This window comes from Rosa rugosa, chromosome 1 (genome assembly GCF_958449725.1).
Source record: "Rosa rugosa chromosome 1, drRosRugo1.1, whole genome shotgun sequence".
In the NCBI taxonomy this organism is placed as follows: Eukaryota; Viridiplantae; Streptophyta; class Magnoliopsida; order Rosales; family Rosaceae; genus Rosa; species Rosa rugosa.
In genome coordinates, this window is record NC_084820.1 from 71,374,913 (window position 1) to 71,401,202 (window position 26,290).

Consider the following 26,290-nt stretch of genomic DNA (forward strand, 5'->3'; position numbering starts at 1 on the left):
CATACATAATGAATGTGACCCAGTAAGACGCCCAATTGACATTCCACATTTAAGGCCCAAAAAAGTTGTCAGAGGCCCACTAAGAAGCCCAAGTAACAAATACCCGCTTCCTTCTTCTTCTTCTTCTCTCTAATCTTTCATTCGCTCGCTGCAAAACCCTACTGGTAATCTCTCTCTCTCTCTCTACAATTTAATCACCTGAATTTATTAATACTCTATCGAGCTTCTTCGTGTTGATTCTTCTTCATCACCTTCTCGGCTTCTCCATGTTTAACTCATTCAATTCTGCTCTTTCTTTTTTCTCTCTGTACTTGGCTTCGGAATATTAATCATTTTCTTTTTCTTCGAATTTTAGCAGAACCAGTGATATTGGAGTGTAGCTGATTAGCTTTGAGCTGCTTAGAGATCACCATTGCTTTGGATTCAGTGGCTGCGGCGCACAGGTAATGAAACAGTGTACTAGGGTTTAGGAATGCTTCCATAGATTTCATCTATCACTATTGAATGATTTGTCATCATTTTTATTTACCAATGCCGTAAAATTGGTGAGAATCTAGTATGCTGATGTTGATTGGTATAATTTATATTGGTTTTAAGCCTCAAAATCTGCAGTATTTCCTGATCAAATTTGTTTTCAGTGTTCAAGGGATTGCATAGCCGCCATGGATGTCAGCAAGCCCAAAAAGAAGAAATCTTTGTCCCCCGGGGTCTGCTATTTGGGTAGGATCCCTCCTCGCATGGACCACAAAGTCGTTCGTCACTTGCTTTCTCCCTATGGAGAGTTGGATAAGATCTATCTTGTACCCAGAAACCCTTCTGCTCAGGTCAAAAAACGTGACCGCCCCGGTAAACACCAAATGGATAGTTATTCAGAAGGGTATGTGTGTGTGGGATGTCATTTTCGTACTCATATCTGTTAGCAATTGTGACATTGTGTTATTACTGGTGTATGAGCATTGGATTGTACTTGTTTGCAAGTGCAGGTGGGTTGAATTTAAAGATAAAAGGGTTGCTAAGAGAGTTGCTAATATGCTAAATGGTGAAAAAATAGGTATGCAGTGGTGACTTGGAATTTTTCGCTTGACGGTTTTACTTTTTACTGCTGAGTGGATGATGGGTAATAATTTTGTAGTGTCTGCTTGTTTCATCAGTATAGGTGGGAAGAAGAGGTCTGCTTTCTACTATGATCTTTGGAATATCAAGTACTTGAGTAAATTCAAGTGGGATGATCTTACTGGAGAGATAGGTACAGACCTTTAATGATATGTTGTTTGGTTGCTTAATTTTGGTCACGTGTAACCTGTGTTCAAAATGCTTGCATTGCAGCTTTCAAGAACGCCGAGCGGGAGCAAAAGCTAGCTTTAGAAATTTCTGCTGCTAAGAAGGAGCAGGATTTCTACATCTCTAAGGTTGACACGTCTCGTAAGTTGAGTGCCATAGAAGAAAGAATGAAGAAGGTATGCTATCTGTATTATATTTGAAGAGTGTCTGTTTCAATATGAAACGAGGCGAGTATAGTTTATTGGAGCCTTTGCCAAATGCTACCTGGTTTAACTATTAGTTTAAAACTTCACATTGTCTTGCCATGCTCTCACAATTGTAAATTGGCCTAAGTTTGCTTTAGTAGAAGAATTTATCTGCTTCCTCAGTCTTCTGTTACTCGCTGAATAGTATTTAGCATTGTGTAGATTCGACTCTTAGGCTCTCTTACATATAAATAATTAGCAATAGAAACTGTGAAACTTCCAATTAATGCAATTTCTTGGATGATATCTCTGCAGTATCATTTCGCTTGACATTTAAGTATATAACTAGATAATTCCACACAATTGTTTCTTTTGTATAACAGAAGCGGAAGGTCCAAGAGGAGTCAGGAACCACTCCTGATGTGCCTGTAGACCAGCCACTGAAGGTAGTTCGCCAATTTCGACAGAAAACACCAGTTGCAGATCGTGCTGCAGAAAAGAAACCTTCAGTCTCTAGAGATCTATTGGCAGGGGTGAGCATCATTTTGTTGTTTAGAAATCATATCATCTATCTGGTTGTCACTGAATACTTAACTACTCCACATCACTTGTAGGTATTTGGTAGTTCTTAGTGCTCAACTTTCACCTCAAGCGGAGGAGCTTGAAAGCCGAATTCCAAGGTGTTTGAAGTTGTATTGCTCCTGATTGTGGTCGTGCTTTGAGTTCTGGTTTTGGTTTAGTTCAATTTTGTTTGTGATTAGCGGGGAGTATGTTCTGTATTTGGATCACAAATTCCAGCATACAGTAGAAACTATCTATAACATTCTATTACGATTTACGAATCACCTTTCATTGTTGTTCTTATTCTAGCCAAAACAAAAGGATCAAAGGTGAAAGGTTGTACTTAAAAAGAGCAATCCATTATGCCATTGTTCGGATTGTTCACATTGTGAACATTTTCACAGAAATTGCTAGCCTCTTGGTCTTCGACAAATACTTCAATTGATAATTGTGGTGTTTGGACAAATATTTCCACTGCCATAAATATTATAAAAAATAGGCAAATATTTCCAGTGCCATAAATATCATAAAAAATATTTCATCGTGATCTTGAACAATGGAATAATGGATTGCTTTGAACAAACCCTGTACAAAGTCGATCCCGGTTGAGAAATACTTGAGCACTAAATAAAGTAGAGTCGAATATATCCAAGAGTTTAAACTATACATTCAACGTTTTCCCTATGTCGCACAAGGTATGTTCAAAAGCACGTATGCTGGACAGGCAGATGACTAGAACAAAAGGAATGAGTACAGAATCTACTTCGTGTTCTAATTAGCTGCAACATCCACTTCTCTGAGCAACAGCTCCATCTCTTGCGCCTGATGAACCTTGGGGGCGTCCATATCCAACCTTGATACCAGATGACTGCAAATAACACCAAAACATTACTAAAGTAACCATGTTCGCTCACATTTCTTAGAGCAACAAGCAAAATTTAAAATTGACCCCAACTCCTATAGCCATCAATCTCCTCAACAAATGACTTGAAAATTACCTCATTTGATACATCAAACACACCATCCTGGATATTCTGAAGAATCTTTCCAGCAGTCTTTATGAAGGCCTGAGACGTATGTTACTGAATCAGTTTAAGCGTACTAAACAGTAGCATTTCAGTCACAAATAAACACACAATACGGTGAAAACAAGAGTCCGTCTTCTAATGTATCACCTCCTCAACATTTTGAGCAGTTCTTGCAGACGCCTCCAAGAATAAAAGCCCATTCTCCTTTGCAAATTGCTCCCCTTCCTCTTTGCTGACAGCCCTTCTATGAGCAAGATCACACTTGTTCCCAACGAGCATGATTGTCATGTTAGGATTTGCATGCTGCCGGGCATCCTCTAGCCAGCTTGCCAGATGATTAAATGTCTCCCTCCTACAGAAGAGAACAACTTTAGCAAGTTTCATGTCTATAGTTTAAGTAACTAGAGATAATTTTGAAACCAGACATGGACATCGTTAGAGCTCTTGTTAAATGGAGCTTCAAACCATTTCTAAAAAAATTGTTATTTTCAGTCTCCAGGAGAAGGAACAACATGGGGACAGCATTTATGTGGAAAATTAAAAGTCAATTACAATGTCTTATGTTAGCTGCAACAACTCACAAGCGCATTGAGCTGCTCATTCTCAATTTACATAACAATGACTCCTATGATAAGTCGCAAACACAGAGAATGAGAGATAGTACAATCCAAACCTCATAGTTTACATAGAAAGTAAAAAACAAGATAGAATGCATAACATTGGGCACAAAGCTGAGAATGATCATAGCTCATAAGTTTATCATGTGATTCGTATGCATCTCACACATGATCTCAAACTCTTAATATTCTTCCTCCCTAAAGAACACGCACCCACTCACACCGACACACAAGTGTCATGTAAACACACAATTCTCTCCGACTCACCTGGTTATGTCATAAACCAGCAGTGCCCCAGCGGCGCCTCTGTAGTAAGATCTAGTAATGGACCTGAAAGACTCTTGCCCAGCCTGAAATAAATATTACAAAACAATCAATGCTTGCTCAGAAACTAAAACACAGCATCAAAACAGCAACCAATATTTCAACTACACGCGAACATCAGAGAGCCTAAGAAAACGAAAATTGAACCTTCGAGTAACCATTACAACACCAAAAAATTTTTGCTTTTATCCAATTCGCAATTCTATGAACAGTAATTAGGTATTTGCGTAAAACCATAAACAATCCAACAGTGGTAACTTACGGTGTCCCAAATCTGTAGCTTGATGGGCCGGGTTTCAATTGTGACCATGCGAGCTCCGAACTCGACGCCAATGGTGAGATCATGCACAGGCTGGAAGCGCTTGTCCGTGAATTGCAGGAGCAGGCATGATTTCCCTACACCTGAAAACCCCCAATTTTGAGTCCCAAATTCTCATTCATATTCAAAATCTGAAAAAGCAGAGAACTTTATTTAGGGTTTCGGGACGAAGAGAATTGGAAGGGTACCTGTGTCGCCGATGATGATGTACTTGAAGAGGTAGTCGTAAGACATGGCTGAGACGACGTCGTATCGAAGAAGAAGGATGGTTGTGTCGCTGCTCTTCTGTTGGCCTTTTGGCTTTGCCCGCCTGATTATTTTTGGTTTTATATTCCTAAAAACGAAGTAAAGTATTATTATTATATATTATCATGACGTATAAATCACCGACACGATAACGTTTGCTTCATCACAGTGATGAGGCTTCTTGTTTTGTCTCCCCCTCCTACACACGTAAACGGTAAATCTCCTCTTTTCTATTATTACATATTTTCTTTATGGAGTGAAATAGCAAAGCCCGTCCATTATACTAATGTCTCGTCATAAGCGCACAAACTCAAACGGTCCTTTAAACTTGCTAGCGACAAAAGTTATGAGAGTTAGGACTTAAACGCTAGATATAATTGTCGCTTGACTAATATTGTCACACCAGAACACATTTCTTAATTATTATATACATTTTTTTTTACCATTTTTGGGTTTATTATAGTCTTCTTGTTGGACTCAAGTTCAAAAAGAGTCAAAAAATTTAATGATGAGGGGTTGAGGCTTCAAAAGTTGAGACTATTCCTACTCCAAAGTGGTTAATGCCACGGAAAAGAAAAAGAAAAAGAGAGACCAAATTCTTGTTGAAACTTATTTCTAATCTTATTGTAATAGTATTCTTCCTTCTAGCACAATCAAGGTATGAATCATGGCATATTCCGTTTATCCTATATCCTAATAAATCTTTGGAGGACCCAAAGCCAAGCCAAGTGGTTCTCTTCCCTTTCCTTTGGGAAAAGCAAGCAAGGGAAATCGACTATAAAAATAAATATATAAATAAAAATAGTGGAAACAGGATTAGAACCCATGAATTTGAGGTGAGGAGCCATCGCTCTTCATACCCAAATATCAACAAACTCTTTCACACAAAAGTAATTTCAGATGCTCATGCTTGTTTCAGGATAGTATAACATAACATAGGCTCAATTCTCAAGCTAAAAACACAGGAAATAATAATATATGTAATCCGCTGAGCCAAAAGAACCGAAATTGCTGATTAAAACTGAATAAAGAGCCGAGTTCTATTTAGTTCAGAAAGGAATTGCATTAAGACTTTGACACAGCTACTTTTTTTGACGACCCACTTAGAAGAAAACCCGTAGAAAGTTGGGATTCAAGTCTCAAAATAGTTCATTCACAAGCTACCAACGGAGTGCTTTCTTATTCTTCCATGGCGTCTCCTCCTACTTCTATAACTTCTACCTTCTCCTTCAATGGTGTTATCTTGGTTAACAGAACCTCTGCAACAAAGAAAGCCCAGCGAATTCAGAAAAAACTTTCAACATATCACTAAATGAATATGCAGTGATGGTCATATTTGTCAAACAAGGAAGATGGTATCAGACTGACAAATATCAAACCCTATAGATCTTGGAGCCTATTGCCTCTTTCACTGGAGTTCCAAAGTAAAATATATGCAATGGATACAACATTATGCTCATGTCACATAGCAGCTGCAAACCAAAAGTTAACAACAGGCAGTGAAGAGTTTTCCAATATGAGATTTCCCCAGTCTAACGCCATACATCACTTGGATGTCATAATGCCATCATAGAAAACAAAGTGAAAGAAGTGTGATGCTAACCGGTCTTCTTGGTGAATGTGTATTCTTTGGGGCTGACATAGGTTCGAGGATTAGGCTGCAAATGGTTCCGCAGGAATTCTTTGTTGCCCTGAACCAGCACAGATATAGTATATCACTACAAAAATCACTCTTTTTTCCAGAAAAAGAACTACCAGTGAGAACCAACAAACCTTGGTTATTACACAGATATCGACATTGCTACCACTTCCCAAGTCGTTGAATATACCAGAGCAAATAGCCTCTGTAACAAGCTGTACCCCTTCATCTCTCTGCATCAAAGTACACAAAGCAAAAGTTAATTTTTTTTTTTTTGAGAAGTACAGTTCATCACCAGTTATCTAAAACAAACAAAGTATATCACAAACTAGCTTTTCTGACTGTGACTTCAAAAAACAAACAAGATCCTTACAGTCAGGCCTTCTTTGTACTTGGACTCGAAGATGGCCATTGCAGCAAGTGAGCCGGAACCCATAGTGGCATAAGGGAGTGTGTCAGTCGACCCATGCGGATAAATCTGACAAATTAGGGAAGCACAATTGTCGGTCATCAGATTTTGCAAGCCAAAAGAAAACAGTATCGTTGCATCTAACTATCTGAAGCAATAAATCTTACCGTGTGCAAATGAGGGCCGGTGAAATCAACACCCCCGAGCACCAATGCAGCTGAGACATGACCTTGGTAACTAAACAATACATGCAGGAGTAAGAATAAAGTTGTGCTTACAATGAGGGAATAACCTAAAAGAACTAATAATACTTGAGAGAGATTAAACGCTACCTGAAAAGATGTCTTTTGAGATAGGTGAGGGCAGTCACAACCCTTGATTCCCTACCAGTGTGGTAACGATGCAACTGCAGCTGTGAGCTGACCATGTCTAGAACAGAATAAACAGTAGAGCAGCAGATTAAGAATGACAGTATGCTGGTACTACAATAATCGAGAAAATTTAACATGTGGTGCTAAACAGATAAACATATGCAACACTAAACAAATCCTAACATTTACCTGTCACTGCCTCAGTATCAGCAGCAGTTCCTGCCCCACAGCAATATATGTTTGGTGCCATGTAATGAATTTTCTCACAGTTTTTATCACACACAATTGACCCTGAGGTGGCCCTGGTATCAGCTCCAAGAATGACACCATCCTGATGAAAACCAATTCGAAAAAGAAACATTTACAAAAAATATATATCTCAAGCAATTTATCTTTTGAACGAGAAGAAAGAAACATTCGACTCAAAAGATTGCTAAATACAAAGAGCGGAAAAACAGTCCCACCTGAAAAATTAACCCAACAATGGTGGTTCCTGTCTTGGTAAACGGAGGTAGCTGAACCCCGTTCTTCGAAAGCAAAGCATTTCTTTTACATAGATCAAAGCTAAATCCACCCTTGGGAGGAACATCAATGACTGATTTAGCCATCTTATAGTTTCAACTAAACCTGCAACAAAAATATAACTTCTAATCAATTTCCAACCTAGAAACAATCCACCACCAATTTCTCTATATCCTTCTCATTTCCCAAGCCTCTAAAGACTCAAATACAAATAATCCCACCCCCACCTGAATTCAGTTACTAAACTACTCGACCTCAAGCAAAGAAAATCAAACTCAATAGACCTGTCCTTCGAAAACAAACAATTCATTCCATCTTTGCAGAGAAGCAAACACAATGTAAACCATACAAGCCAAAACCCTGAATTCAGTTACTAAAAACTACTCGACCTCAAGCAAAGCAACCAAACTCAATAGGCCTATTCTTCGAAAACAAACAATCCATTCCAGCTTTGCAGACAAGCAAACACAATGTAACCCATATTAGCCAAAACCCTATACCCAATACGGAGCTTCGACTCAGAATCCTCCTCTGCGGAGATAACCCAATTACTCAAAGCTTATGATTTCGCAAACTAATTACACACAAGTAGGTAAACCCTAAATCTCAGAAATTCAAAATATAAAATAGCAAAGCTTCAAACTTTCGATTACCTGAAGAAGATGAAGATTTGGGTGATGATCCAAACAAAATTGCAGCGGCGATTCAATTGGTTTCTTCTATCAGCGATTTGTTGGTGTTATATAAATAATAATATGAATAACCTTTTGGACAAGAAAACTATCAGACTTTGTTGCTCTGCTGGTTTTGCTGTTTTGCTATTAGAACAAAAAGAAACAACGTGAATAGTATTGAACAGTAGCCCATTGGGCCTAGTAACAACAGAAGTCTTTCCTGGTCACTGACAACCTTTCTTTTTTCTTTTTTTTCTTTTTACTTGATTAATATCATATCATCCTAAGAGGATTTCTTGGAGCAAGAGGAAGAAGGCGAAAAAGATTAACAAGTTGTGATTGAATGATAGAAAACATTAATGAAGACATCAATACAAAAATGTCGAATTAATCTGGGAATTGACATAAATAATATTGATAATTCAATAATATTGGCATAAAAATTCTCCATTGGATAATCTGGCATAAATACTTGGTTCTTTTGTATGAGTTTGATTGAATGTTCTGACTTAAGGAAACAGAATTACAGAATATTGTTGCCCCTTTTTGTTTTGTTTCAGAACCAATGGATCTACCTTCTGAAATATCAATAACATCAGCATAGCAAAGGGGTTCACCCAACCTAATTAATTACAACATAATCCCCACCAAAATATGTCTAACAAATTACTCTTCCATTTTATCTCCAGCTTCCACCACTTCCACTCTCTCCTTCAGTGTAGTAACAAGGGTGGAGAGTACTTCTGCAACAAAACGAAACAACTCAGAAAACCTTTCATATGCAGGGACAATCATATATGCCAAGCAAGGAACATGGTATCAGACTGAAACTGCCAAACCCTTGTCTTAGAGTTAGTTGACTCTTCCATTACACTCGCAAATACTTATTAATAACAATATATGCTGACATATGTAATCGAAAAAGAACATCAAGCTCACATAATATAGCAGCTTCAAACCAAAATTTAACAACAGACATGAGTTTTCCTATATGAGAGACATGACAAATGAAGCAAGCTTTATGATATAAAAGTGAAGTTCAACATCGTCTCAGCAAACAATGTGTGGCTGAATGATAGAAAACAAAGTGTCAAAAGAGGAATGCTTACCAGTCTTCTTGCTGAAAGTATATTCCTTGGGAGTAACATATGTGCGGGGATTAGGCTGCAGGTGGTTTCGGAGATATTCTTTGCTTCCCTGAACCGGCACAAATATATGAAATAGCTTTCATTAGTACAAAATCAACACTCTTTTGTTTTCCAGAAGACAGTGGATACTGGTGAGACAAAAACATACCTTGGTTATAACACAAATGTCAACATTGCTACCACTTCCAAGGTCATTGAAGATTCCCGCACAAATAGCTTCTGTCACCAATTGTACACCTTCATCTCTCTGCATCGAAGTAGGTAACAACGTTATAAAAAATGCGCAGTATACGTCATTGCCTTTTTTCTAAACCAAAGATATCATGAACTAGCTTTTCCAGGCTGTGATTTCAAAAACACTTACTGTTAACCCCTCCTTGTACTTAGACTCAAATATTGCCATCGCAGCCAGTGAGCCAGAGCCCATAGTAGCATAAGGAAGTGTGTCAGTAGATCCGTGAGGATATATCTGCAATATTAAGATGGCAAAAGTGCCGGGCATCACATTATTATGCAAGCCAATAAAAAAGAACAGAAAGAAGTGTCGTCCCATTCAACTGTTTGAAGCAGGGAAAACTTACAGTGTGCAAATGAGGGCCGGTGAAATCAACACCACCCAGCACCAATGCAGCCGAGACATGACCTTGGTAACTAAACAATATATTTTGGAGTGAGAATTAAGTTGTGCTTATAATGAGGGAATATATACCTAAAAGAGCTAATAGATGAATGCAGTAGTTGAAAGAGATTAAACACTACCTGAAAAGATGTCTTTTGAGATAGGTGAGGGCAGTCACAACCCTTGACTCCCTGCCGGTATGGTAACGGTGCAACTGCAGCTGTGCGCTTACCATATCTACAAATTCAAAATCAGTAGAGCAGATTAAGTATGATAGTGGAATGGTGCAGAAATAACATTGAAAACTAGGCATGTGGCGCTACACAGTTGCATGCAAGCACCACATCAAAGACCAACAATCCTAACATTATACCTGTAACTGCCTCAGTGTCAGCAGCAGTTCCCGCACCACAGCAATAAATATTGGGAGCCAAGTAATGGATCTTCTCGCAGTTCTTATCAGCTACAATGGGTCCTTCAGTAGCCCTTGTATCTGCTCCCAGGACTACACCATCCTGAGAAAAAAGAATCACAAATTTCAAGCAATGTCTCGTAAAAACAGACAACGAAAAAACTCCGACAAAAATCTTTCTATTAAAAGGAGCTGAACTTAACCGTACCTGATAAATCAAACCCACAATGGTGGTTCCAGTCTTTCTAAAAGGAGGTAGCTGAACCCCGTCCTTTGCCAGCATCGCATTTCGCTTACAGAGATCAAAGCTAAACCCACCCTTGGGAGGAACATCCATGGCTAACTTAGACATCTTACGATTTCAACTAAACCTGCACACCAATTCTTCAAATCAAAATTCCAACCCTAGAAACACACCGTCCCCATTCCCCAATGCTTTCCTCAATTCCATACACACATACAAAATTACCAGCAATGATTCAAAATCAATTAACTTAGACATCTTATAATTTCAACTAAACCTGCAACTCAATTTTTCAAATCAAAATCCAAAACCCTAGAAACACACACACACACACACACTCCATCCCCAATTTCTCTATATGCTTTCAATTTCTTCAAGTGAAAATTACCAGCAACAACTCAAAACCCTAGATTTCAGTAATTACTAATTTGCCACGAAAAGTAACGAAACAATTCCGATCGGCGAGTATATACAGTGGATGCCGGAAGTTACCTTTCGTCGCCGACGAGGTGTGGTTCAGATCGGAGACGAGAATCTCTCAGCTTCAGACGATGAGAGAGAAGCAGAGTGAAGCTCTAATGGGTGTAAGACTTAAGAAAGAGAAATCCTTCAGAAAGCGACGACGTTTTGATTGGAGGAATTCGTTGGGCTTTTTCAATTGGACCGAGAGTAGGATTGTAGTGTGGCTTAACCCAAATTTTACTTCAAGAAAATTTCAGATATTTTCGAATTTTCGCAATAAATACAAGTGATGCATTTCATTTTTATTAGAATGTCTTGAAGTCAACATTTTAGGCCTAATCTTAGGTCATTATGTTTTTGTATTTTTTCGTTATTCACTATCCAGTCTATTCTCGACTTTAGTTTCAATACATATACACTGCAACAGTGCAACCTGTCGCTCGAAAATTGTAACGATTTTGTTTATCGTACTTTAATTGTGTCAATTTACGTACGTAATGAAACATCTTATGATTTAGGGCACCTTTTAAATTGCCGAAACCACAAATATGGACTTGGGTTTGCATCAATGTGTTGTTGTGATCGGATGATTCGGCCGAGCATACTTTATAATGTTATGAATTATGAGAGGAGATTTTGTGAACATTCAAAGTAGTTTTTGATATGATTTCATGAACTTGTTAGTGTGAAGTCATATGTCATGTATCTATCAAAGCGATAGTGGAGCTCTGAAATTTATTTATACGTGAAAGCAAAGAAGTTTGAATTTGTTCGTGAAATGAAACCGATAATAAACTATGCATAAAGATAGTACTTAAATGAAAAAGGCCATAAATCACATCATATAATAGTACATTAGTACATGTACTTTGTGCTTAGATCTATATATCTTTGCTCCATCAAAATTAAAAAGCTAGGATCAAACATTACATACAAGATATTATTTCTATCTAGCCTATTTGTATTCCTTAAGGGCTCAATTTCATCTCCCTGTAGATCAAGTCACTTCCGGCCGCAGCAGGTTCAATCTCTATCAGTAAACCTCTTCGGAATTCGACATAGGGGTAAGCAAGAGGGCACTCATCTGATTTTGTTTTCCACCTGCAATTGTAAATTAGATGATTAAACCAACTTTGGTATTAGTTATTAAGCTTAAGTAACTAGGTAATTACGTAGTTTTTACCTATATGTAAGGACTAGATGATGAAGGAAGAAGGAAATGACTACTTTAGCGAGCTCAGCTCCTGGACAAAGCCTTGCTCCTCCACCAAACGGTGTCACTTTTCTGCTCATTTCTTTGTAATGATCCTGCATAATATATATGCATGTCAAATCAGTACATGTATGTGATCTAAAACTCTAAACCAGAATTATCCAAATCGTAGAAAAAAATTGAGAAGCTAGCAATATACGTACACTAGTCCATCTTGAAGGATCAAATTGTGCCGGATTATCGTGAAGATCTGGATCCATATGTGATGCGGTGAAGATCGGAAGAACCTTCCATCCGGACGGTATGACCAGCTCTGTAGATCATATTAGAAACCAATTCAAATCCCATCACTCCACTTAATTAGGTGTGTGTTTATACCATAAATAATATATTAGTCCATACACGTACTTAAGAATTTAACGTACAACAGTAGTTTTAACTGAATGAGTGACTTCGTAAGCGAAATTAACCTTTAAATTTCACATCTTGAAGAGCTTTTCTGTGCACAAATTTAACTACATTGCCACATCTCATGGCTTCACATATAACCTGAGAAATGAGAATATTAATTAGTTTTGTAAAAGTTAATTTACTAAAATACGTTGATATATATATACATAATAATTACGTACATTGTAAGAGTACTCCATTTTCTTGTAATCTTCCCAGTCCAAGGGAGCACTCTCATCCTCTTTGTTTTCCCTTATAGCTTGGTGTTCTTCCTGCCGACAGTTTGGGAGAATAAATTGATTAACAAATGTAACCATATATAATTAGCAATAGCATTTACACATTATAGATATATACTAATGTATTATATATGTTATCAATTACCTTTAATTTGGCAAAAGCAATTGGCGAATGATGAAGAAAGTAGACAATCAAGGCCATTAGCGTTGAGGTGGTCTCGTACCCTCCCAGCATTATGTCCAACACAATGCTTACTATTTCATCGTCGTTTAGGCTTTGTTTCGACAGTATCGCGTCTAAAAAGTCCACTTCTCCGTCTCCTAATTCTGCAAGCTCTCCGATTCTCCGTTTTCGCCTTCCTTCCATAATCTCCTTGACACTCGAAGAAAGCCTCGCTCTAGCCTGATCGATCGAGTGCAAATCACCATAAAAAAGTAATGTCCTTTTGTGAGACAATCAAATATCGGTTTTTATGTTCGACATCATGCATATATATGGCATATCAATATGTTCGTAACCCTAGCTTAATACAGATACAATTATATTAATTGGTACCTTAACAGCCTTGGCATAAGCGGTTCCGGGGAGATTTATCGGCAGAGAAACGAAGCCTCTCATGTACGTTTGGAAGTCTTCTAATATTCTCGAAGCTAGTGCCTCCTCGGGGTTAACACTCAAGAGGTGCTTCACCATAAGATGAAGTGTAAACTGTACACACATGTTGATCCATCACAAAGTAAATAGCTGGGATAGGAGTAAGATAGGTTATGGGATTGATCCCCTCTGATATATACGTATAAGAGGCATGTAATACAATTAGAAATTAAAAGCTTGAGACTAGTGAATGTACAGCTTTAGCTTCTTTAAAGAAGGAGACTTGATTTCGGCCACTCCACGAGTCCATCATCGAGATCGAGAGCTTCTCGATCCAGTGAAGAAAATGAGGCGAGGACTTGGAAGAGGCGATGAAGCTGACGCCAATGTTCCTTAGCTTCCGGTGAAGGTCACCGGAGACGGTGAGCAAAGAGTACTTCCCGAGAATGCCATGGACGGGTTTTGGGTAACTGGCTTGGAAGAGCTTCTCTTCGTTCTGAAGAACGAACATGTTGAGCTCAAGGTCGCACGAAACTATGGTCGGCGAACCAAATAGATGCGACTTGAAAACCTTCCCATACCTGACAAGATAATATATTAACAGAACATCAATATATTAATTTAATGGTGATGAAAATGAAGACGAAGAGGATGATGATGACCTAGAGCAGTGTTGTTGCAGGAAGGTTCCGGGAGAATCCGAAGAATGAGGCTTGAGGAAGTGAAGAGTTTCGCCGAAAACCGGCCATCCCATGCTTCCCGGCGGCAAGTTTTTAGCAGCATGATCAGCAAGCTTGGCATGTCTACTTCGAAACAATTTGATGAGAAGAATATAGGCCAGTGCTGGTAGTAGTACAAGCAAGAAAGATAATAAAATGGGGGAAAATCCAAACATTGCTACTTTGGGGGAATTATTTGACTAATTGTGAATCCAACGGCCTTGAGCATATATATAGGCACTCTCTATCTTATGCATACAAAGTAATGTCTCTCAAATTCGAAAGTATCCGAGTCTGAGATTCTGCATTATGTTTAGTTCAGCCAAAAGTGGTAAAGTTTCTTTGCAGGTTTACTTTTTTACCTTTTAAGCAAGTAGTAGGATCCTCTCCTCATATTTTTGTTCTAATAATACTCTTCAGGTTTTAACAAGTAAAGAAGATAAAAACCTTATCCATATATAAAAACAAAAGTTGTCAAAATGCATGTAATGATTTGTTCAAATTATTTCTTGTGCTTTGTTGATATACCAATATTTGAAGATAAACATTTCTACATATAATGCATACAGCTCTGATCGCTGGTTGGGCCGGTTTGATGGCTCCTATGAGAAATTTTAAATACACACCCCAAACTACTTAATACACATCCCTATTATTTTATATTTCAAATCAGATTTTATAGGTAGATTAAATGACCAAAATAGACATCTATATATTAGAAGAAAAATAATAATAATAATAATAATCATATCTTCCTTATATGATTCTATAATTATAAACACAATAAATTTATATACATGCATCCTCACTTTTTTGAATCAATAATAATAGGGTTTTCATTCATTAAAGCCAGAACAGCACGGATACATATCAGTCACTGCACATAGGCAAGTAAGACGAGTGATATGCTAGCACCACTCACTATTACAGATCAATGCTCACTCATTCCAAGTGAGCCTATAAACTACACAAAGGTATAGTAAATAGGCTAAGTCACAAAACAAAACCTAAATTTGCTCCTAGAAGTACATAGAGTGTTCCTAATGCAAGGAACTTTATTGTAATTAGACAAGCTAAAAACATAGAGACAGGCTAAAAGCAAAACCCTAGCCCATCAAGTTTTTGTCCCAAGGAGCTCCAAAAGCAGGCCCACCCAAAGCCCAACAGGCCGAGATTAGCCCAGACCAACTGCCATCTCCCAACCCGCCTCAGCCGCCACCGTGCTCACGTCCGCTCCGGCAGGATTCCCGCCATCACAACGCAAACATCGCCCCGGAACTCCACCACGACCCAGCGCACCACGATCCTACGTAGCCGCCGAAGTCGAAACCGCCACGACGCCACAACCCAGCGCTCCACGGTCCAAAAGCAGCCGCTGAAGTCGAAACCGCCACGCCCAGCGCCCTCAAGATCTGCAACGCCGTCGATCTGCATCAAGACCCACCATAACTGCCCCCATCCCAGAGATTTTCGTCGACCTAGATCCAAAAAACCACCTGCAAAAACTTTCGAGCAAAACCCACACCCGAGCCTCTGGAACGCTAGCATCAAGTCCCGTCCGGCAGCAGATCACGCGTCATTGGTGAGGCCAAACAGGCCCGCCCGAATGCCATAGCCGCCGCTGGACGAGAGCAGGCTCTTAGTTGAAGCCGCTGCCGCTGCCCCTTAGGGTTTCTTCGAGAGAGAGAGAGAGTTTTTTTTTTTTTTTTTTTTTTTTGACTTTGTCAAGGGGAACCCAAAGGCTTCTTAGGCCCAAGATAAACCCCTTCGGCGCATGGGAAGCCTTTGGGTTTCTTCGAGAGAGAGAGTTGTTTTTCAAAAAAACATGCATCCTCATTTTTTTTTTTTTTTTTGACTATGTCAAGGGGAACCCAAAGGCTTCCTAGGCCCAAGATAAACCCCTTCGGCGCATGTGAAATGCTCCAACTGTGCATTGCAGCACAGTGCCTAGCCACTTTGACAGCTTCGGGGTTCGAACCTAGGTTGGGCATCCTCATTTTTTTTTTGACTTTGTCAAGGGGAACCCAAAGGCTTCCTAGGCCCAAGATAAACCCCTTCGGCGCATGTGAAATGCTCCAACTGTGCATTGCAGCACAGTGCCTCGCCACTTTGACAGCTTCGGGGTTCGAACTTAGGTTGGGGAGCACACCCAACTAAGCAAGAACCACTAGGCCACTTGCAGTGGTTGGCATCCTCATTTAAAATAAGAATAAAGTTAGAAACCATCTAATTTAAATTTTCCTTAAATAAATTGTAATTAAATGGGGTGAGAAACCATATCATTTAGAATTTCAAAATCAATGGCATTAAATGTTTTTAAAACAAATCACTTTACTCCCACTTTTAGTTTTTTTTTTTTTCTAAAAGTTATGATTAGTCAATTTATTATCTAATATAAAAAATCACAAGTATAAAACTTTGTAATTGTTAATTTGTTTGACCATCCAATGACAATTTCGTAGTTCCGCCATTGTGGAGAAACTACTAATACAGTCTTGGTTGAATGTTCGACTCAAAATTTTATATTTGATCAATATGGTGTTTGGTAGATGAGAACTTAAATAATACAAAACTTATTTCTAAGCATCTATTTGAAGGGAACAATAATAATTCCTTGTGGATTTCTCAATAACTAACACAAGTAATTAATATGGTCAATTATAAAATACTAATATGTTAATATATACTAATCAAATTAAATAGTAGTCTTAATGTAGTTAAATAATAGTGTATTTCATGGTTTTTTAGGTTAAGGATATTTTAGGTAATTTGGGTTGTGTATTTAGTAAAATATTAGAATGAGTAATTAAATGGTAGGTGTATTGAGTAAGGAGTGTGTATTAAGTAATTAGGGATGTGTATTTAAAACTTCTCGGCTCTTATCTATACTATTATTAAGAGAAGAGGTTTTGTTAGCCAAAATCTAAAATTTTGACAGAATTAACCCTAGAAGATTAATAAACTTTGAAAATTAATTAAATCACAAGGATAATTAAGACATTTACAAAATATTTTTTTATTAAAAAAATATCCACAACCCACTTTTCTCTCTCCCATTTTCTTTTCTCTGCAATAACCAACTTTTTCCTTTTATATTTTCTGAAAAAAAAAAATTTAATAACTTGCACATGCAGAGCATGTGTGGAAAAATGCTAGTACGTATTAGTTGTTTCCAATAAGAGAAAGAACAAATTGGTATTAGAATACATAAATAATTTCCTTTTGACGTTGTTCATGGAATTGGAAGACGAATCTCTACTACTATAAAGCCAGGCACCAAGTTTGGCGTCTAAGGCTTCACCAAAATGAAAACTCCCCGTAATGTCCATGACATAGATAAAAATTAGCAGATGAAAAATATGTAAAAAGGTCATTATGGTCAAATACAAAATGAAACAAGAAATAAAAAAAGAAATTCAAATGATAATCTGCAACAAACAAAGAGAAGTGCACGATGTGGATTCTATTCACGTTCTCGATCACAACAGCAGTTTAATTCGATCAGTTTCAACTCCTCTCCAGGACGCCAGGGTTTCATGCCTTCACCCACGTTCATAAGCAGTTCGGCTTAAACTACCTATTGCTTGCGTACAAAAAGGCCGCTTATGAGAGAAAAAGAACCCAAGTATGTACATGTAGACTAAACTGATTTTATGGAGTTTCTTTTTACGATTTATCTCAAGAGCTTTGAATGATCCCAACCCATGTTGGCTTAGGCATGTGACTCTTTTCGTATGTATAACTCTTTCACTAAAATAGTTGGATTAATTTTGTCGTCTTTCTTTCCAGGGATTTCTTCAGTTGCAACTGTCATGACTGAATCGCACGAGAGAGTTAATTAATCAAAACATGTAGCAGTACTACACCAGGAAGCAAATGTAAAAGTCCTTAGTACGTGGTGGTAATTCCTGGATTAATTAGCTGTTAGAATTTTTAATACTGTAGTTCGCATTAAGTTTTCTTCTCTGTGAATTGGTTCTTTACTTTTTAAATTTTTCTTAAGATTGCATATTGCGATGTGGTGTTACCTTTCCAACTAAAAAAACAGCTGTTGTGTTTAGTTATCTGAACTTATTATATGGAACTCAAATGAATCCTATCGTTGTAGTTCGACTCTTTCTTGGACATTAATATATGATCTTAACTCATTGTTTTTAGTTATGCTGATTTTTTTTATTTTTTTATTATGAAGCTTTTGCAGAATTTTATAATTTGGGGGGTGTTAGTTGGTGTGAGACGGGAACATTGCAAGAAGTGGTTGTTCTTTATATTTGAGAATTGCCAAAGTTGTTCCGTGTAAATGTTGTTCATTGCTGTTTGGCGCCTGTTCTGTTTCCTATATATCAGCGGATAACAAGCTCTTTTTTTGTGTCTTCTGGTTCTGTGTGTTGGTTTTCGTTATGAATGCAGGTAGTGCAACATTAGATTAACCGATGCCTTCAAAAGAAGAATTGCTGAAGACCTTGATTTTATTTGTCTTTTGGAAATGTTAATTTTCTTCATCAGTTTGGAGACCTTAATTGATTTTATTTCTCTCTGTGCAACTCCCTTCAATTAGTTAAATTTATACGTACGAATTGTAGACTGTAGTCTTGGCTTTAGGGTTAATCAAGGGGGAGGATTCAGTACACCGACGTGCACTTGCATCGACATAAATGGATGGTTAGTTTATATTAAATACACTCTTAGGTTATTAATAAAAATATTAATTATAAATATCAAGGGTTGAGATCATCTTATAAGTGTTGGGTCAGTTGCACCGTCGGTGCATAGAATAATTTCCTGTTAATTAATCATGCCCCAGAAGAAATAAGTGTTATAGTTTCCATTGGTTGTTATATTAATTTTGTACAATAATTGAGGGAGATGAAAATTTTTATAAGAAGCAAGACATAATTTCTACCATCATTATGAAGGTTTGTACATAGAATTGGTCGTGAAGGCGTAATTAAATAGATAACTTAGTAGTGTAATTATTTGATCTTACGGTTGAAAGTGATAAATTTCGGAATATAAGAAATAAATTTCAAGATGTAGGAGCATTAAAAGTAGAGTGCACACGCAAAGGATGTATTATGTATTTTAAGTACTTATAGTTTCAATGAAGTTTTAAGTAGTCTAAAAGTGTTCATAAGAAACTAACTAATCGCACGCGTGAGCGCGGCTCTTTCGCACGCGCAAAGTGCGTGCAGAAAGGCTGGTATTTATTATTGTAATACTCTTACCAAATAGTTGGAGAGTTTTTGTTTTTATTGGATTATGGGTAATATGAAATTATTGTAAAATTGTAAGGATTATTGGCAAGTAAAAAAATACATTGCATAGGAATTGATTCCCGAACTCTGAGTAATTAATGAGAGAGTTTCTGATTCTTCTCCCAAAAAAAAAAAAAGAGTGAGTTTCTGATTTTAAAAATGAAACCTACTTTCATTCTCATTTCCCTTTAATAAGTGCGGGGAAAACATATTTCAAAATCGATTCTCTTATACCGATACTCATTTCGAGTAAGTAAAAGAATTTCCTTCCTAACTCTTACGCTCAAGGCATAAAGGTCCCTATGTATGCAGCGCTTGAAGGTTTCTTTGTATGACCGTCTATTGCATAACGTATGAGCCAAAAAAAACTTTGAAGTATGAACTAAAAAGAAAAATCATACCTAGTAGCAAGGCAAAAGGGGCTCACCTAACATCTTTCTGTAGAACAAAACTAAAGCTCCACTAACCTTTTTGTTGTTTGCTACCACCGTATTGGATGCATCCGAAGATGCAAAGATACATATAAAACGATTTTCATCCGAGCAAACAAATTAAGCTTCACATGCACATACAATGAATCACATTAAATTAATTAAATTATCACGTACTTTTCAAATAATGTCAAACATTCCCCAACCTTTAATAATTTTGCTTCCTTGTTTAGATTTGTAGAAGTCTTATGAAAGGCCTCGAGTTTATATGTAGAAAACGGCACTAGGTTCCCTAAAGCAATAGCAACGAGAAAACACACTCGGTTGAAAAATTTGTCACTTTTGAAAGCTACATACTTAAGCAACAAAACTTTGACAATCTTTGGTTTCTTTAGATCGATGTGGATGTTTGGAATAGAAACCCGACCAAAGTTGAGACTATATGCTTGGAGCAATCATTCCCATTCTTCCAAAACCATATAAATGGTACTCATTTTTCGGCTTTAGGTGGGGTTGTAGGGGTCCGGACCCTCATATGAAGCAATGTGAAGGAACTAGGGAGGCAAAGGAAAGGAGATCAATCTAGTGTGTCTAAACTTTAGAGTATGCATGGTGCACGTGCAATGGATTTTGGGACCCTAGCTTTCCTTGATCAATTAGAATTGGATGGTTCGCATGCATCTAGAAACCCTAGTTCATATATAGCTGGATTACATGTTAACCGGTAATCATGGTTAATTATGGCACTTTTGATATGAAACTGTTTCTTTAATTTGGGATGTTTTGAAATTGAAGGACCTTCATTAGTACAAAGAGCGGGATTAAAGATGAAGAAATGCATGGGGCAACATGGAATGGAATTTTACTTTATTTCCTTGTTGATATATTTTGTATTTAGACATTAAATCAGATAATTCCGGGTCTAAATCTAATGGTAATTCATGTCCAGAGTACACACACACACTCACGAAGAAATGTTATCACACGCGTACATTTTGATACATTATATATGTTGGTTAATTATATGAACTTTCAAAGAGCTAAATGTTTTATTGTTTACGACTTTACGTTAGTACTAATGTCTCGCATATATCATGAAAGAAATTACGTGTAGTTGAATACAATAAGACTATTTTGATGTTTCCCTAATCTTCTTTGACACGATCTAAAAGAAGGTATATATTGCTCTTATACTCTTCTTTTGTGTTCCATATCGATTCTTGAGTCTTGATAAGTATTAACGGTGCGTTTGGATGAGAAAATTATAAAATCCATAGGAATTTATAAATGATGGAATCTTTAACTCCATCAATCTAAAATTCCATTAATTGCAATTTCTGTTGTTTGGTTGTATCTATTTAAGATTTGAAATGTGTAATAAATTAAGAAAGTTCAAAACAAATAAAAAAATAAAATAGAAAAAAAACCTTGTTTTGGAAATGAAAAGTGAATACTGTCAAAGAATTCGTAAATGACACTTATTTTGGTGGAAATTGAAGTGGGGAATTTAAATAATGAATTCCTTCGTTTTTTTTCCACAGAGAAATTTAAAATTTCCAATCTATAATGCCAAACGAGGGAATTAGCTTGTAGGAATTATGAAATCCTCACTTTCAATTAAATTCCATCATTTTTTCCCTCATCCAAACACACTCTTAATTGGAGGTATTTATTGCTCTTAATGAAATTTTGTTTTCCCTTCTATGGTTTTGACACTCATTTTTGATAAATATTCTATTATTTAAAAAGTGGAGTGGCAAAATCACTTTAGAGTCGAGAGACGAGACAAATGGTGCAAATTTAAGGCAGAGTACCTTCCGGCCCATGCCATATACCCCATATCTCTGTTCATCCAGGCCCAAATTTGGAGTTCCATTCGAAGCTGCTTCAATCATTCTCTACCAATCTAGCTACCATTAACAAGTTATCTTCACTAGTCCATCTTCAAAGACATGGTCACCATTCATCCAAACCTCAAGCCATGGCATCAGTCCATGACAAGCAACCAGCAGTGCTACTCACACACCACCCTCTCTCCTCTATGCACCACCAAACCATCAACAATTTCATGCACTGCTTCATCAGAAAGCAATCAATCTTCCCCAGCAGGCAGAATCAAACGCCTTGTTCTTCCCCAAGAGGGCAGAACCAAACTCAACACTTACCCTGACAGAGATTTCTATGCCTATCCGCGCTTCGTGACACATGTCGACGATGGCTTCATTTCCACATTGACCAATCTGTATAGAGAAAAGTTGAGACCCGACTCAGAGGTTCTTGATCTCATGAGCTCATGGGTTAGTCACTTGCCGAAAGAGGTACAGTATAAGAAAGTGGTGGGACATGGGCTAAATGCACAAGAGCTTGCCAAGAACCCTAGGCTGGATTACTTTTTTGTCAAGGATCTGAATCAGGATCAGAAGCTTGAGTTGGAAAGCTCTAGTTTTGATGCTGTGTTGTGCACGGTTAGCGTTCAGTATCTTCAACAACCTGAGAAGGTACTAATTGATGACATGTAGTACAGTATTAGTCTTTTTTCACTTGGTGGATTAAGAAATTTACTATTTTAGGCGGCGTCGGCAAACTAAACGAGCAATTAAGCAACATTTGTTGCGTGTGATATTGAACTTTTGAGTTTGCTCATTTGATTTTATAAATTGATAGCCACATTGTTGTAAAATTCTATGACATGTAGTATTCGGAGTTGATTCATAGGTATGTACGGAAACTTAGAACTTTACATATTTTATCTAATCCACATTGCGGGTGACATCAACTGTGTGTTGGATTAAAATTTAAGCCTAATCATTTGGTTCTATATATACATTCGCATCTAATTATGAATGTATTTGTATGACAGGTGTTTGCGGAGGTGTTCCGGGTTTTAAGACCAGGAGGGGTGTTCATAGTGAGTTTTAGCAATCGATTGTTTTACGAGAAAGCAATTGGAGCATGGAGAGATGGGAGTGCATACAGCCGGATACAATTAGTAGTGCAATACTTCCAATCTGTGGAAGGGTTCACAAAAGCTGAAATCGTTAAGAAATTACCCGATGCCAATGGTGGTGGTGCTGCAGAGAATAAATCACCATTCAGTTGGTTCATGGGTTTGCTTGGATTGCTGTCCGGGTCTGATCCCTTCTATGCAGTCTTAGCTTACAAGAACTTCAAACCTGTATATGAAACAGAATGATGGACTAAGCTAAAGCATAGCGGGCTATGTGAGTTGAGCAAAGTTGATCGTACTTGTTCATACTACGTACTACTTATAAACAGCAAATGATAAAGTGTATTTTTGTGCACCTAAACACAAGTAAATGCGATCGATGAAGTTAACATAATTATTTGATTATAAAGCAGAAAATTATAATTCTCCAATCACATAGTTCTTCGATCTGCCCTGCTCAGTTTGAGGAGGAGCTAGCTGGATCGGAGGATCTATGCCTCTTAAGCACACTGGGGTTCAGCTCCTGGAGTCAAAATTCATCCAATGAATAATAAATCGACTAGGCATAATAACATATCAAGCGCATAATGAACGCATGCAAGAAATCAAGGAAACCCTAGGACTAAAAGAACGAGAAACTACTCCTATTTTTTAGTCGATTTTCCAGAAGGACAATAGTGAACTTGTGTTTCCTAATCCGGTTAGGTAGCATGAAAACCTTGTATTTTTTTTTAACAACTTTTGGCATGAAAAACCTAATGAAATTCTGTTTGCATCAAGTATGTTGACCCGATGAAAAGTTTGTTTGTTATATAACACGCGAATATTGATGAAAAATTATACTTTCCGAAAATAAAAAGTTTAGAAACTTTGTAAAAGAATTGAAGAATAAATATGTAATAGAACAAGGTTTTAAAATTTGAGAATGATATTCGTTTGTAGGTTTCTCAAAGACACAAAAATATATATTTAACTTCACTATCATTAACCGAACGGAATTCCGTCGTCAGCAAGACTTTCTCCGGTGAATGGTTTTTACTGTCTTTCATTTTTACTCTTTCTGCCCAAACGTCTCTGATATATGTCGATAGTATCGAAACGTTTTACTTTTTTACAGCTTTGTTTTCTTCAAAAGTTGAAAATATCTCCTACCTGCAATTCTTTGGACCATCTTTGCTCTCATGTAAACCCAAAAGGCCTAAACCAACTCTTCTCTCATTCCTTATCCTCTCTTCCTCTTCTTCCCATCTATCTCTTTCCCTCTCTACTTCTCTCTGCAACCATGTCTTCTGCAACCACCGGGTTTCTGAAGCCACTATCAATAGCTGAAACTTGTCTGGCCTCTGTTTCAACCCCCAAAACCCAACACCCATTTCTTTCATTTCCCTCAAAACCCACCAAGCTCTCCGCTCTCTCGTGCTCATTTTCTTCATGGGTCTCTCTCAAGCACAAGTCTTTGCCTCTCCATGTGGCTCAGACCTCAGACTGGGCACAACAAGAGGTTGCAGAAGAAGTTAAAGACGGGGAGGTCTTGGAAACAGAGGAGGTGCCATTAGAGCCAAGTGCCGTGTCTGAAGAAGCAGAAGAGAGCTCTGATGTTGGTGGAGTAGAAGAGTTCTATCCCGAGCCGCCGGAAGAGGCCAAGCTCTATGTGGGTAATTTGCCTTATGATGTTGACAGTGAGACGCTTGCTAACACCTTCAATGAGGCTGGAGTTGTTGAGATTGCTGAGGTAAGTTTTGGGTCTTTCTTGCTCTGAAGTTGAGTTGCAGCATTGGGATTATTGTCACATTGTGTTTTCGGGTTTTGATTGCTAGGTGATTTACAATAGGGAAACAGACCAGAGCAGAGGGTTTGGGTTTGTGACTATGAGTACTGTTGAAGAAGCTGAGAAGGCTGTGGAGATGTTCAACCGATATGTAAGTTGAAATTGCTTTTGTTGAATTTACGTTATGAAATTAAGGGGAAAATGTAACAGAAGTATGCATGTTCTGTTTGAATGTTTGTTGCATTTGGGTCCATTACATTGATTTAATGCATCTTTTGATCACTTGCAAAACTCACCAGATCCACTGGAGAGTTGAATTTAAATTTCTCTTGTATAAGCCGAGTGCTTGAAAGTTCGATTTGTTCCTACACAGGATTTAGGTGGAAGGTCTTTGACTGTAAACAAGGCTGCTCCTAGAGGGTCACGCCCCGAAAGACCACCTAGAGTGAATGAACCTTCTTTCAGAATCTATATTGGTAACCTGCCATGGCAAGTGGACGACTCTCGTTTGGAGCAGGTGTTCAGTGAACATGGGAATGTGGTCAGTGCGAGGGTGGTTTATGACAGGGAAACTGGCCGTTCACGCGGGTTTGGTTTCGTCACATTGTCCACTGAGACTGAAGTGGAGGATGCCATTGCGGCTCTTGATGGACAGGTATATGCTTGCCTTGTTTCATTGATATTAAATCTTTCTTGTTCTCCCACTTAGGTTATGCAGAGAAACTGAGAACTAAACTTTGAGGATAATACTGTCCAGTAGGTATACGTAGTGTTGCAATAGCTTAAGTTAATTTCAGTGATCATGATGGTCTTTTTTTTTTTTTTTGATAAGAGTGATCATGATGGTCCATCTTTGGTCTTATGCAACATTTGAACGCTTTAGAGTTTGCAATGACTTGGATTAGGACTTACTTTGCCTAGCTCGACCCCACTATTCATAAGGAAGTGCTGTGAACTTCTTCTAAACACAGTTCTTCATGACAAGATTTATGGTTTAGACACAAAGGATGTCACCTTTCTACTAGTTGCTTACTTGTTTTACCTAGAACACCCGAAAAGTTGTATTCCACTCCATACTCGAAAAGCAAAAACAAGAGAGCTGCAAGTTTGCCTTTTATTTTGATAATGTTCTGCGTTACTGCCAGATTCTTATCATTAACAATGCCTGCCCCTGATTTTGTTCTCCATTGGCTGTTCAGAGTTTGGATGGTAGAACAATCCGAGTAAACGTTGCTGAAGAGCGACCAAGGCGTGGCTCGTTTTGAAGTTAAGCAGATTATTAATATGAGCTCTTCAAGATTGGTGCTTGGTTTTGGGAGAGGATCTTAGCATTCTTGTAATTTTTTCTGTGTATCCACGAGAAAATTTTACTTTAGGGAATTTTATGTTTTTATAGATATGGCCATTCTACCTTATGTATCCTCTACATGTCGACAGCAGTATATCGCCAGTCTCGTTGTATTTAATCTGTCCATTGCAATTCCCAGTCTCTTTACATGTCATTGTACTCGACCAAATTATCACCCTGCTTTGCAATAGAATTGATTTGCTCTTAGAATTTCTGCAATTCTGAATATGAAAAACTCTCTAGATATTAAAATCAACATGGCTA

The 26,290-nt window shown here is 37.8% G+C and overlaps 7 protein-coding genes across 10 annotated transcripts; 3 read left to right on the forward strand and 4 right to left on the reverse strand.

The window, feature by feature from the left end:
- The first annotated feature begins 131 nt into the window (after positions 1 to 131).
- Positions 132 to 2,329, forward strand: LOC133726658 (uncharacterized). 2 transcript variants are annotated; one of them, XM_062154253.1, is made up of 8 exons: positions 132 to 164; positions 359 to 443; positions 639 to 877; positions 984 to 1,051; positions 1,133 to 1,246; positions 1,327 to 1,457; positions 1,850 to 1,999; positions 2,081 to 2,329. In XM_062154253.1, the coding sequence occupies exons 3-8, from the start codon at positions 663 to 665 to the stop codon at positions 2,096 to 2,098; spliced, it is 696 nt and encodes a 231-aa protein (XP_062010237.1). In that variant the 5' UTR covers positions 132 to 164; positions 359 to 443; positions 639 to 662; the 3' UTR covers positions 2,099 to 2,329. The 2 variants fall into 2 exon arrangements, with proteins under 2 accessions (XP_062010237.1, XP_062010238.1); XM_062154254.1 differs by having other exon boundaries at positions 136 to 164; positions 1,157 to 1,246.
- Positions 2,330 to 2,513: 184 nt separating this feature from the next.
- LOC133726659 (ras-related protein RABB1b) lies at positions 2,514 to 4,662 on the reverse strand. Its single transcript, XM_062154255.1, has 6 exons — positions 4,504 to 4,662; positions 4,259 to 4,398; positions 3,940 to 4,022; positions 3,203 to 3,407; positions 3,026 to 3,094; positions 2,514 to 2,895 (listed from the first exon to the last, which is right to left on the reverse strand). The coding sequence occupies exons 1-6, from the start codon at positions 4,547 to 4,549 to the stop codon at positions 2,803 to 2,805; spliced, it is 636 nt and encodes a 211-aa protein (XP_062010239.1). The 5' UTR covers positions 4,550 to 4,662; the 3' UTR covers positions 2,514 to 2,802.
- Positions 4,663 to 5,414: 752 nt separating this feature from the next.
- LOC133726661 (proteasome subunit beta type-7-B) lies at positions 5,415 to 8,313 on the reverse strand. Its single transcript, XM_062154257.1, has 9 exons — positions 8,156 to 8,313; positions 7,445 to 7,607; positions 7,170 to 7,311; positions 6,942 to 7,038; positions 6,777 to 6,846; positions 6,574 to 6,678; positions 6,335 to 6,433; positions 6,165 to 6,252; positions 5,415 to 5,820 (listed from the first exon to the last, which is right to left on the reverse strand). The coding sequence occupies exons 2-9, from the start codon at positions 7,586 to 7,588 to the stop codon at positions 5,741 to 5,743; spliced, it is 825 nt and encodes a 274-aa protein (XP_062010241.1). The 5' UTR covers positions 7,589 to 7,607; positions 8,156 to 8,313; the 3' UTR covers positions 5,415 to 5,740.
- A 294-nt stretch (positions 8,314 to 8,607) lies between these two features.
- Positions 8,608 to 11,245, reverse strand: LOC133726662 (proteasome subunit beta type-7-A-like). 3 transcript variants are annotated; one of them, XM_062154258.1, is made up of 9 exons: positions 11,092 to 11,245; positions 10,564 to 10,726; positions 10,317 to 10,458; positions 10,084 to 10,180; positions 9,906 to 9,975; positions 9,689 to 9,793; positions 9,473 to 9,571; positions 9,286 to 9,373; positions 8,608 to 8,919 (listed from the first exon to the last, which is right to left on the reverse strand). In XM_062154258.1, exons 2-9 carry the CDS (start codon positions 10,705 to 10,707, stop codon positions 8,843 to 8,845), a joined length of 822 nt encoding a protein of 273 aa, XP_062010242.1. In that variant the 5' UTR covers positions 10,708 to 10,726; positions 11,092 to 11,245; the 3' UTR covers positions 8,608 to 8,842. The 3 variants fall into 3 exon arrangements, with proteins under 3 accessions (XP_062010242.1, XP_062010243.1, XP_062010244.1); XM_062154259.1 differs by having other exon boundaries at positions 10,988 to 11,138; XM_062154260.1 differs by having other exon boundaries at positions 11,073 to 11,097.
- Positions 11,246 to 11,894: 649 nt separating this feature from the next.
- Positions 11,895 to 14,470, reverse strand: LOC133726660 (cytochrome P450 724B1). Its single transcript, XM_062154256.1, has 9 exons — positions 14,221 to 14,470; positions 13,815 to 14,139; positions 13,520 to 13,672; positions 13,109 to 13,366; positions 12,907 to 12,996; positions 12,745 to 12,823; positions 12,478 to 12,587; positions 12,245 to 12,369; positions 11,895 to 12,162 (listed from the first exon to the last, which is right to left on the reverse strand). Exons 1-9 carry the CDS (start codon positions 14,451 to 14,453, stop codon positions 12,030 to 12,032), a joined length of 1,506 nt encoding a protein of 501 aa, XP_062010240.1. The 5' UTR covers positions 14,454 to 14,470; the 3' UTR covers positions 11,895 to 12,029.
- A 7,353-nt stretch (positions 14,471 to 21,823) lies between these two features.
- LOC133707054 (uncharacterized) lies at positions 21,824 to 23,312 on the forward strand. The gene is made up of 2 exons (XM_062132596.1): positions 21,824 to 22,461; positions 22,824 to 23,312. Exons 1-2 carry the CDS (start codon positions 21,916 to 21,918, stop codon positions 23,154 to 23,156), a joined length of 879 nt encoding a protein of 292 aa, XP_061988580.1. The 5' UTR covers positions 21,824 to 21,915; the 3' UTR covers positions 23,157 to 23,312.
- A 761-nt stretch (positions 23,313 to 24,073) lies between these two features.
- LOC133726663 (28 kDa ribonucleoprotein, chloroplastic-like) lies at positions 24,074 to 26,236 on the forward strand. Its single transcript, XM_062154261.1, has 4 exons — positions 24,074 to 24,642; positions 24,728 to 24,829; positions 25,052 to 25,333; positions 25,878 to 26,236. Exons 1-4 carry the CDS (start codon positions 24,193 to 24,195, stop codon positions 25,941 to 25,943), a joined length of 900 nt encoding a protein of 299 aa, XP_062010245.1. The 5' UTR covers positions 24,074 to 24,192; the 3' UTR covers positions 25,944 to 26,236.
- The last annotated feature ends 54 nt before the right edge of the window (positions 26,237 to 26,290 follow it).

What these genes read in the sequence shown, in the direction of transcription:
- LOC133726658 (XM_062154253.1), top strand. Translation starts at nt 663, where the DNA reads ATGGATGTCAGCAAGCCCAAAAAGAAGAAATCTTTGTCCCCCGGGGTC. An exon ending in GCTAAATGGTGAAAAAATAG is followed by an intron (nt 1,052 to 1,132) that starts GTATGCAGTGGT and finishes ATAATTTTGTAG; the next exon opens with TGTCTGCTTGTTTCATCAGT. An exon ending in TGATCTTACTGGAGAGATAG is followed by an intron (nt 1,247 to 1,326) that starts GTACAGACCTTT and finishes CTTGCATTGCAG; the next exon opens with CTTTCAAGAACGCCGAGCGG.
- LOC133726659 (XM_062154255.1), bottom strand. Translation starts at nt 4,549, where the DNA reads ATGTCTTACGACTACCTCTTCAAGTACATCATCATCGGCGACACAG. An exon ending in CTGGTTTATGACATAACCAG is followed by an intron (nt 3,408 to 3,939) that starts GTGAGTCGGAGA and finishes TCTCTTCTGTAG; the next exon opens with GAGGGAGACATTTAATCATC. An exon ending in TGTTTGATGTATCAAATGAG is followed by an intron (nt 2,896 to 3,025) that starts GTAATTTTCAAG and finishes TGTTATTTGCAG; the next exon opens with TCATCTGGTATCAAGGTTGG.
- LOC133726661 (XM_062154257.1), bottom strand. Translation starts at nt 7,588, where the DNA reads ATGGCTAAATCAGTCATTGATGTTCCTCCCAAGGGTGGATTTAGCTTT. An exon ending in TTGTTGGGTTAATTTTTCAG is followed by an intron (nt 7,312 to 7,444) that starts GTGGGACTGTTT and finishes GGTTTTCATCAG; the next exon opens with GATGGTGTCATTCTTGGAGC. An exon ending in AGTACAAAGAAGGCCTGACT is followed by an intron (nt 6,434 to 6,573) that starts GTAAGGATCTTG and finishes ACTTTGATGCAG; the next exon opens with AGAGATGAAGGGGTACAGCT.
- LOC133726662 (XM_062154258.1), bottom strand. Translation starts at nt 10,707, where the DNA reads ATGTCTAAGTTAGCCATGGATGTTCCTCCCAAGGGTGGGTTTAGCTTT. An exon ending in TGACACTGAGGCAGTTACAG is followed by an intron (nt 10,181 to 10,316) that starts GTATAATGTTAG and finishes TTGAATTTGTAG; the next exon opens with ATATGGTAAGCGCACAGCTG. An exon ending in ACATTTGTGTTATAACCAAG is followed by an intron (nt 9,374 to 9,472) that starts GTATGTTTTTGT and finishes GTGCCGGTTCAG; the next exon opens with GGAAGCAAAGAATATCTCCG.
- LOC133726660 (XM_062154256.1), bottom strand. Translation starts at nt 14,453, where the DNA reads ATGTTTGGATTTTCCCCCATTTTATTATCTTTCTTGCTTGTACTACTA. An exon ending in TCTTTAAAGAAGCTAAAGCT is followed by an intron (nt 13,673 to 13,814) that starts GTACATTCACTA and finishes ATGTGTGTACAG; the next exon opens with TTTACACTTCATCTTATGGT. An exon ending in ATCCTTCAAGATGGACTAGT is followed by an intron (nt 12,370 to 12,477) that starts GTACGTATATTG and finishes TATATTATGCAG; the next exon opens with GATCATTACAAAGAAATGAG.
- LOC133707054 (XM_062132596.1), top strand. Translation starts at nt 21,916, where the DNA reads ATGGTCACCATTCATCCAAACCTCAAGCCATGGCATCAGTCCATGACA. An exon ending in ATCTTCAACAACCTGAGAAG is followed by an intron (nt 22,462 to 22,823) that starts GTACTAATTGAT and finishes TTTGTATGACAG; the next exon opens with GTGTTTGCGGAGGTGTTCCG.
- LOC133726663 (XM_062154261.1), top strand. Translation starts at nt 24,193, where the DNA reads ATGTCTTCTGCAACCACCGGGTTTCTGAAGCCACTATCAATAGCTGAA. An exon ending in TGGAGATGTTCAACCGATAT is followed by an intron (nt 24,830 to 25,051) that starts GTAAGTTGAAAT and finishes GTTCCTACACAG; the next exon opens with GATTTAGGTGGAAGGTCTTT. An exon ending in TTGCGGCTCTTGATGGACAG is followed by an intron (nt 25,334 to 25,877) that starts GTATATGCTTGC and finishes TTGGCTGTTCAG; the next exon opens with AGTTTGGATGGTAGAACAAT.